Here is a 9,703-nt window from a genome sequence, read left to right on the forward strand (position 1 = left end):
ATCGCAGGAATGACGCCATCACGCGGTGTTCGAGGGATAGAGGAGTCAAATCGATTCCTTATCAACCCGACTGGAGGAAGGTGTGCGACCGAAACCAGAACAACCCGACCACAAGGGTGTCTATCATTCCGAGACCAAGCTCAAAAGAGTTAAGTTCAAAGTCGGGGCCTGACTTTGGCATGAACACTAAAAGGCAAAACTCTAAAGACATTAAAAAAAGAAAATCCTTTGCCTTCCAATAATGTATCTACAAAGTGCATTTAAAAAAAGTGCATTTACAAAAGCTCGCACAAGGAGTCCACATTCAAAAAGAAGTAAAAAAGCAAAGGTGGCCTAGTGTTCATCTCCACTACTCTCTGAGCTACTTGAAGAGCCCTCGTCCGAAGTAGTCAGAGCTGCAGACTCCTCTTCCAAGGCCTTCGCTTCTTCAATCTCGGCAGAGAGGTCGAAACCCTTGGCGTGCACTTCTTCAAAGGCCTGCCTCCTAGCCTCTAATCGAGCATATGTAAGGGAACGAGCTAGCTTGAGCACGGCCTTGTTAGATATCTCCCTGGCTCGAGCATTCGCTGCAACAACATCTTTCCGATATGAGGATATGAGTTCATCGGCTTCCGACCTGCCGATGATAACGCGGCGGCTGACTCAGCATGAAGCGCCTCGAATTTGTGAGCCTCCTCTTTAGCACCGAGAAGAAGACTCTGTGTCGAGGCTAGCTCCCCTCGAAGAGCATCCCTTTCCAGGGCCATGCTATCCTTGTACCGTCTCAGCTCAAGGATCTCCACATCCTTGGCCGCTAGGGCATCCCTTCGCTTAATCTGCAAATTCCAAGTCAAGATAATAAACACCAATTTATGAAAACAAAAGGTAAGCTCGTGATCACTGATCTACCTGCTCGACAAAGTTGGCCCGCTCTTGAAGCATTTTCTCTGAACCTCCCCGAAGGCTGTTCAATTCCTTTTCCCTTTGGGCGTATCGAGCCTTTAGTTCATTTGAATCCGAAGAGAGCTTCTCAAACTCACCTTCACAATGAGTCAGTTCAGCTCGTAACTTGGAGAAGGCCTGGTCATACAACATCATGACCTATAACACGAAGGGAAGAAGTTAGGAAAGCGAAGATCAAAACTCAAGACAACGTTTATGTCAAAAATCACCTGTTTTTGAAGTTTCGCAGCTTCCTCAAGAATGAGTGGAGCATTGAGATCGGTATCCTCTTCAACACCAACAAAGAAATCTCCAAATGCATCATCCCCTTCTCGGGGTGTCCCCACATCGGGAGTCCTCTTGTTCTAGGCATCCCGTATTTGCCCCGGGGAAAACGATGGGCCTGATTGAAGACCGCCTATGACATCAACCTCTATCGAGGCTTCCTCTCGCCCTTGAAGGGCTTCGGAGCGGGATCCTCCGAGTGCGCCAACCAAATACTCTTCTGCACAAGCTGTATCTTCTTCAACGGTCGGTTCGGTGACTGCACCCTAATCCTCCTCGAGGGGCTCCTCAATATGAGGTGGGGCCGCATCGGCTACCTCTGACTCGACAGCCTTCTCCCCGGAAACCTCCGAAGCATCAACGCATCATCTTGCCCTATGTACCAGCAGGCAACTATCATCGTCTTCCCCTTCGGCACGAAGACTCTCAGCAGCTGCTGAAGTAAGGACCGTTGCGTCGTCCCTGGGTTTTCGAGCCTTAGCTCTCTTTGGTTTCGGGGACTCCGCCGGTGTCTCCTTCTTTCTCTTTCTGTCCTTGGCGGATTTTTGTATCTCCTCTTCGCCAGGAGGAGGCGACCTCATTAAAACGGCTTTCCCGAGGACTGCACAAGAGTAAAATGTCAAACATACCACCAAAGAATCTATTTTGGAAGGAATTTAGAGGCGATAGCAGCAAGGACATATCATGATTTTTAGCCTCCCATCGAGTTTTGGCCAAGTCTCGCCAAATGTGCTTGTCATACGAGGAGGTGGAGTCTAGAAGTTTAACCTAGCTCGGGAGGTCGTTGACCATGCCAGGGAACCACACGGTGGCTACGTAACCAGAAGAGAATCAATTAAGAAAAAGAAAGGAATTAGTTTGAAACAGTAAAAGAGGGCATTCAGGTGATAAAACATTGCTCGGTGCGGTGGCACTTACGTCTCGTATTCCATTCCTCAGGGAATGGCACTTCTCGATAGGGATGAGGTCCAATGTCCTGACTCGGGCAAAGCGACTCCCCCCCCCCCCCCCGACTAGAAACAAGGGCTATACAATCTAATCAGATGATCGAGGGTGAACGACATCCCCTCGTTCATATTCAAAAAATGTCTAATCAAGTAGACGATTCTCCAAAAACAAGGGTAGATTTGACCAAGCGTCACTCGATATTGTCGACAAAAATTGAGGATCATCGGGTCTATCGGCGGAGAAGAAGAATCTACAGGACCTAAGGTGAAGGGATACGTATATACAATGAGGAAACCAGGTTTGTGTGTGGTTATGTCCTCTTCTGATGAAGGGACCTCAGCTTGTACCGCCTCTCCCCAGTGGCAGTCTATTTTTACCTTTTCTATGTCGGTTATTAGACTAATATACCGATACATGGGCTCACATCGGCCTGGTACCGAAGAAGGTTTGTCAATTTTTAAATCGGAGGATGTATCGAAGGACCACGGAACGCACTCCTCAACACTGGGAGGCACCACCTTTTTGCTCTTAGACGAGCATGACGAAGAAGGGGCTCCCCCTTTCGGGGTACTGTCTTAGAGGTTTTAGCCATGGTTATAACAAAGTTTAGAAGCAAGGTGACGCAGAAGTGAATACAGAAAAGGGGAAACAGCAGGAAATTGTTGACGAAAATTTGAAGATCTGAAGATGTTGCAAAGATTTGAAAGATAGGGAATTGGAGCATTTATAAGTCATCTAAGTGAGTTGGAGGAGTTGAAAGGGCGACCAATAGCGGTTAGTGTGCTTTTCGAGACCTGTGTTGACAAGACCTCTGTACAACTTTTTCTGCCGCATCATTTAAAGACCTCACGTGGCTGACGTCACAATGGGGGTATCAGGGAGGTAAGAACTCAAGATCGTTTCTTATTATTTCATTCTAAGAAACGCGGGGACTATCTGTATACAGCCAAATTCGGAGAGTTTGACTTTGGGACTACTGCGGCACTCCAACGCCCGACCTCAAGGATCTCGAAGTGAAATTTGAAAGTGGACCCCGAGGTGCTTCCTTCGAGGGGGCATATCGAAGGTCAATCTCGGAGCAGCGCAAGTCGGTGATCGTAATAGAAAGGCGGAAAACCCCCGAAGGCACGCGATGAGGACTGACAGAGTCTGCAAGAATAGTACAAATCCGTACTAAGCCGTTGTACTAGTAACATTTCTTTGTTATTTATTAGACATGTACTGTGTTGGGGTTCACCCCTCCTATATGAAGGGTACCCTTGTCATTTTGTAAGGGACGACATATTGAATAACAAACATTCTTTGCTCTCTTTACTAAAACAATTGTTCTTCACATTTTTTGCTCATTCTTTCATTATTCCTTCATTGTTCATTTATTGCTTATTATTAGCCGCAAAAGGCCATCTTAGAGGCCTCCATTGTCATAGTTTCTTCGTCAATAGCTCATCATCAACTGCCCTAAATAGGCCTTGAAGCCTTCGTTCCAGCAGCTCGATACTGGATTCGTGACAACTTTGGTTTGCATCCCTTATTCTCTTCATTTACACTTAGCGTCTATTGCCTAAACAACTAGTATTAAAATAAATCACGTATTTTTAGAACTACAAAATCAAATATAATTGTCATTACCATTTTCAAGGTAAACATAAACATTAATTTCAAGTTATAGTTGTTATGAAATTTACATATGCAGTCTCTGCCGGTCCTCGACCCATCTAGTTAGATTTGTCGGTGCCTTCTTCTTCCGGATGTGAGTCTCCATGAAGAATTCATCATGAGTCATCTTCTTTCTTCCTACAAATATAATAAAATGGGTTAACTAAATTAAAATATATAAATATAGTTCGATAAAAATAGATGTAAATATTTTAAGGAATTATCAGTAGTCTCCTCGTAGTCCCCATGCTCCTTGCACCCACACAGTGCAAGGAGCCACCCTTCTCAGATGCTCGGGCCTTCTTTCCCTGTTCACTCTTCTTCTCGAATTTCTCGGTTGTCCACTGCCTCAACAGCCCATAAATGCAGTAGAACTCATGACGGCTTCTTGCTCTTCTTTCGAGCAGAGCAGAAGGAATCAGATAGTCTCTTACGACATTTGAATACAAAATTTGCACAAATTTCACTGTTATACCGGTCCTCCCAAGTACACTTAGTCTGCAAATGAAGTATGCAACATTAGATGAACATATCGTTGATATAATGCTTAAATAGATAATAGTTCTATTAAAACATTAAATTGGTTGAAAATTTGCTGCACAAGCTCCGGTGGAAAGTCAATCCAAGTCGCATAGGGTGCATCATACAACCAGCCAAGAGTTTCAGTGATTATCTTTGTAGTCCGATGATTAGGTATGAACCTGCAACATATCAATTACATTAAATAAACAAGAGTAGCTATTATAATTCAGCAAAAATAAAGAAGTAATAAATAAATCTTACCTATTTCCCTCAGGCCTGATGATCATCCTATGATAACTATCATACCACACTTCTTCTGGATCATAATCCTCCGATGAATCTGAAGCGTGCACAGAAGGGGAGGCATCTGGCTCAGCGCTACTATCCCGAAGGCGAAGTCTAGAAGTGCTAGGAGACGAACTCCGCGGAGAGGGAGATGGGGTCGCTGATGAAGATGGTTGCGATCCACACCTGTCACGACCCAAAATCCACTAAGGATCGTGATGGCGTCGGACACCACTGTCAGACAAGCCAACACCAAGAAGTTAAATAAATTCCCATTTTAGTATTTATTGAAATCATTTTTTATGCATTAAACAATAAATAATGAAATTCACTGAAATAAAATGATGTCTTTAACAAACTTAATATTGAATAATCCCGTAATTATCCCAGAACCCGGTGTCACAAGTGCATGAGCTAATTCTAGGAAATCAAATGAAGTACAATAACTGTCCGGGAATACAAATTGGACAGAGGGTAAATACTATACACTGAAAGAGACTATGCCGGCTACAGGTCGCCTCGAGAGATGCAGCTCACCTAAGTCTCCGTATCATCCGTGCTGCTACACCCATTAGGCCGCTAGAGGTACATGTTCCTGTGAAACAAAAATGCACAGCAAGTGTAGCATGAGTAGAAAAATAACGTGCACTCAGTAAGTATCCTGTCTAATCTCGAAGAAGTAGAGACGAGAGGTCAACTTCGACACTTACTAGTGGTCCAATAATAATATACCAATAATATAGTAAAGCGATGATTTTCATAAAAACGGCAGTAACTCAATAGCATAAGGCAAGTAAACAATTCTTTCTTTTATAGAAGTTTCCCAAATTCATTTTCATCATTTATACATTTATCTCTGGCCAGGGAGAACAAATATCAATATTTATGAACTTCAAGGCAAGCAATACAAGCATGCACAAATCATGCCGAGGTCGTACGGCCCGATCCAACAATATTTAAACTGTGCACTGCCAGAGGGTCGAATGGCACGAACCATAGATGCATCTATTTAATCTACCAAGGCGTTCGACCCGTTCCACAATAGATAAACACATTCAAACAGTCAAATCAAGAATTCATCAAGGAGCACCTATTCAGGAAAAGGCAAGTTTCTCTTTTAAAAGTCAAGAAATGATTTCTTACCTTTGAGAAATTTATTTATTCAGTCGATATGTGTTTAAGCATTTTTAAATTGACAACAAGGTTGCAAATATTACAAGTAAAGCATGCTTTTGGGCCCTAGACTACCCGGACTTAAGCATAATAGTAGCTACGCACGGACTCTCGTCACCTCGTGTGTACATAGCCCCCCCCCCCCCCCCCCCCCCACAAATAGAAGCACATATCCAATTAGTTCACCTATAGGGACAATTCCCTCTTACAAGGTTAGAAAAGAGACTCATTTCGTTCCGAAGTTTCATAACCGGTGTACCCATTAATACATGTTCAATTACTCATAATAATCTAATTCATAACAATTTCTAACCCCGATCGAAAAGTTGACAAAAATGCCCTTGGGCCCACATGCTCGGAATCCGAAATTTTTAGAAGATAAACTTTACCCATAACCTCACGAACTCAAATATGTAATTTACTCTTAATTTCATGTCCAAAATCGTGGTCAAAACTCGAAAATACCAATTTTCTAGGTTTTCCCTCAAACCCCAAGTTCTACCAATTTTCATGCTAAAATCTATACATAATCAATGTATTTAACTCTAAACAAGCTTAAACCACTTACCTCATGCTTGGTGATGAAAATGACACCTCAAAGTTGCTCAAAAATCGGCTCCAATGGAAGAAATGGGGTTGAAATGAATCCAACCCCTGATTTAAAGAACCTCACTGCCTCCAGCATTTCCGCACCTGCGGTCACTTGACTGCTTCTGCGGTTCCACAGGTGCGACCCACAATCCGCTTCTGCGGTTCTCCTCTAGGCCCTCAACTTCCGCATCTGCGCCCTTCCTACCGCAGGTGCGGTCCCGTTTCTGAGGCAAGATGACCGCGTCTGCAGTACCAGCCTAGCCCAGCCACTCCCGCTTCTGCGTCTCCGCACCTGCGGCCAAGACTTCGCAGGTGCGGTTACACCAGATGACAGCAGGCTTCAGCTCTTCCTCCCAACTCCAATTCGATCCGTTAACCACCCGGAATCCACCCGAGGCCCCGAGGACCCCGTCCAATCACACCAACCAGTCCCATAACCAAATGCCGACCTGCTCGAGGCCTCAAATCACACCAAACAATGCCGAAATCACGAATCACACCCCAATTCGAGCTTTATGAACTTTAGAACTTCAAACTTCTACATCTGATGCCGGAACCTATCAAATCACCTCTAATTGACCTTAAATTTTGCACACAAGTCATATTCGACATTACGGACCTACTCCAACTTCTGGAACTGGAATCCGACCCCGATATCAAAAAGTTCTCTTCCGGTCAAACTTCTCAAAACCTTCAAATTTCTAACTTTTGCCAAACGACTCCAAAATGACCTATGCACCTCCAAATCCACTTTTGATCGCGCTCCCAATACCAGAATCACCATACGGAGCTATTACCAGGCACAGAATCCCAAACGGACATCGATAACACAGAAATGCACTTCAACCCAAAACATATGAAATTCTTCCAAAATGCTAACTTCCACAATAGGCGACGAAACTCTCCTAGGTCATCCGAAACCCTATTCGGACCTGCCCAAGTCCAAAATCATCATACGAACCTGCTGGAACCTTTAAATCCCAATTCCGAGGTCATTTACTAAAAAGTCAAGCCTTAGTCAATTCTTCCAACTTAAAGCTTCCGAAATAAGAATTTTCTTTCCAAATCAACTCTGAACTTCCCGGAATTCAATTCCGACCATGCGTACAAGTCATAATACCTGATATGAAGTTGCTCACGGCCTCAATCTGCCGAACGACATGCTAGAGTTCAAAATGACCAGTCGGGTCGTTACAACACCCCTGCATCGATCTAGACCCCTGCTGCGAGCCGGTTGGCTAAAATCTAGATGGATGCGATCCAGTTGGTGATGAATCAAATGGAGGAGATGACGATCATACCACATGGCCCTGTGACTACTGACTCTATGGACCCATGTAACTACATGCTAGATCATATGGAGGAAGCGGGGTATAACCTTGTGGCAGAGAATGGTAGGTAGTCTGATGAGTAGATAGATGTGTGCCTAGAAGATGTGTGCCTAGAAGATGTGTGCCTAGAAGATTGCTGCCGACCATCAACAACAGAGGGATACAAGTGTGGAGTGGAAGGAAATGAGGTTGTAGCACCATCATCATGATCAATAGGCCTCTTATCCTTCCTAGACATACCTCGACCCCTACCAGTCATCTGCATAAATTAAAGAAAATGTTAGAATTGCGAATATAAATCTACATAAGTTGAGGGCGCCTGAAAAAACTAACACGCTAGTCGTCTTCGAAGTATCCTTCCTCGTTTGAATATTCTTCCTCTTCACTTATTTCATGTTCGTTAGGTGATTCTTCATCCTCATTTTCTATGATTATTATTTCTTCCATATAAAATTATTCTAATATGCGTTGAGGATGCTCCAAGTTATTTTCTAACTGATCATCCACCATTTGGCTAACACTTGAAGTATCGTTGGTAAGCAACTTCTAGCACATTCTCAACTTTTGTTGATACCCAATTTTTCTCTCATATATATATATATATATATATATATATATATATATATATATATATAGTGCATATGCATCATCAGTTGGTTTATTAGCATATACAAGTATTTTTCATAATTTTTCTTAATTTTTAAAGACTTTAAATAAATTTATTTCCGCATTTTATTATATAAATATCCAGTAATTATCCTTCAAATTATTTCTATGATGATTTAATCATCTGAACTTATCATTTTTACCAACATGATGTTTTTAAATATTCTTCAGTGCATTTTTTAATTACATTAGCATTTTAGGACTAATTGCACAGTTTTGCAATAATATTCCATATTAATGTATAATTAAATTTTTTATAAAGAAAATGACTTTTTATATTTTGATAATTTTTGTAATTAATTTTCATTATTTTAGTGCACAAATAATATTTTTGTTATTTATTAATTACTTTTATAAATTATATATTTATTGAATATTGGGTATTTAAAAACTAGCCTAAAGTTCTACCTATTTTCGGATCAACCTCAGCCTAATTACCTAATACACTAGCCTAATATACCCCAACCCAAACTAAATTAACCCAACCCATGACACGGTCGGTACCCGTTTCTTAAACCTGCCCTAGTCCCATTTTAAAATCCTGGCCGTTGTTCTTAGAGATCAACTGTAAGGCCCTGTGGCGGTTCGGACCCTTTGGATTTCTCTATGCATTAAAAAGTCAAGGAATAATATTTTCCAAAAAAGTGCGATTCTGCGGTCCAGTATGTGGTCGCATAACAGCTATGCGGACCGCAGAGTCGCCGCAGAGTCAAGCAGTGTGATGGTTAATTTTGAGGTCAACTATGCGGCATATTATGCGATCGCATAATCGGAATGCGGTCCGCATAGTCGTCGCATAATCCCCTTGGAATTTTTGCGAGGAGCAGTTCTGCGGTGCATTATACGACGGCAGAACAGGTATGCGGACCGCATTCTTGTCGCATACCCAGGCACTTTGTTTAGGTTTTTGGGAACATTTTTGCGGTCCATTCTGCGGGCCGCATGTCATCTTTGCGATCGCATATGCGACCGCAGATCGGTGTCGGGGCTCCAGATTTCTAAATTTTAAACCCGATCCCCTGTCGTTATATCTTGTGCAATAGCTCATTTTGAGCCTATTTCCTGGTGCTTTTAGAGTGAGAAAGAGGGTCCAAGAGAGGGGAAGTGCTCTTCATAAAAAATTGCTCCACAAATCCTTGTTAAAACATTAAAGATAATCAAGTGAGGCACCTAAACCTTCATCCCAGGAGGTAAGACTTCATCACCTCAGCTTTTAATTTTAAACATAGCTATAAGGGTCATTAATGAGGTAATTCATGGGGATAAAGGTGACTACATTGCATGCATGTGTTCTTAAAAGATATGTGGAAATTATAAATAGAGAG

General features: G+C 42.5%; 1 protein-coding gene across 1 annotated transcript; it reads right to left on the bottom strand.

The window, feature by feature from the left end:
* Positions 1-333: 333 nt before the first annotated feature.
* On the bottom strand, positions 334-2,988 carry LOC109216025. The gene is made up of 6 exons (XM_019380152.1): positions 2,949-2,988; positions 1,590-1,807; positions 1,152-1,286; positions 889-1,080; positions 617-815; positions 334-566 (listed from the first exon to the last, which is right to left on the bottom strand). Exons 1-6 carry the CDS (start codon positions 2,986-2,988, stop codon positions 334-336), a joined length of 1,017 nt encoding a protein of 338 aa, XP_019235697.1.
* Positions 2,989-9,703: the final 6,715 nt, after the last annotated feature.

Source organism: Nicotiana attenuata, unplaced genomic scaffold (assembly GCF_001879085.1).
Source record: "Nicotiana attenuata strain UT unplaced genomic scaffold, NIATTr2, whole genome shotgun sequence".
In the NCBI taxonomy this organism is placed as follows: domain Eukaryota; kingdom Viridiplantae; phylum Streptophyta; class Magnoliopsida; order Solanales; family Solanaceae; genus Nicotiana; species Nicotiana attenuata.

Coding starts and splice junctions, on each gene's coding strand:
- LOC109216025 (XM_019380152.1), bottom strand. CDS start 2,988: ATGCGGCAGAAAAAGTTGTACAGAGGTCTTGTCAACACAG. Junction 1,081..1,151: donor CTGCGAAACTTCAAAAACAG/GTGATTTTTGAC, acceptor TTCGTGTTATAG/GTCATGATGTTGTATGACCA. Junction 816..888: donor GGGCCAACTTTGTCGAGCAG/GTAGATCAGTGA, acceptor TGGAATTTGCAG/ATTAAGCGAAGGGATGCCCT.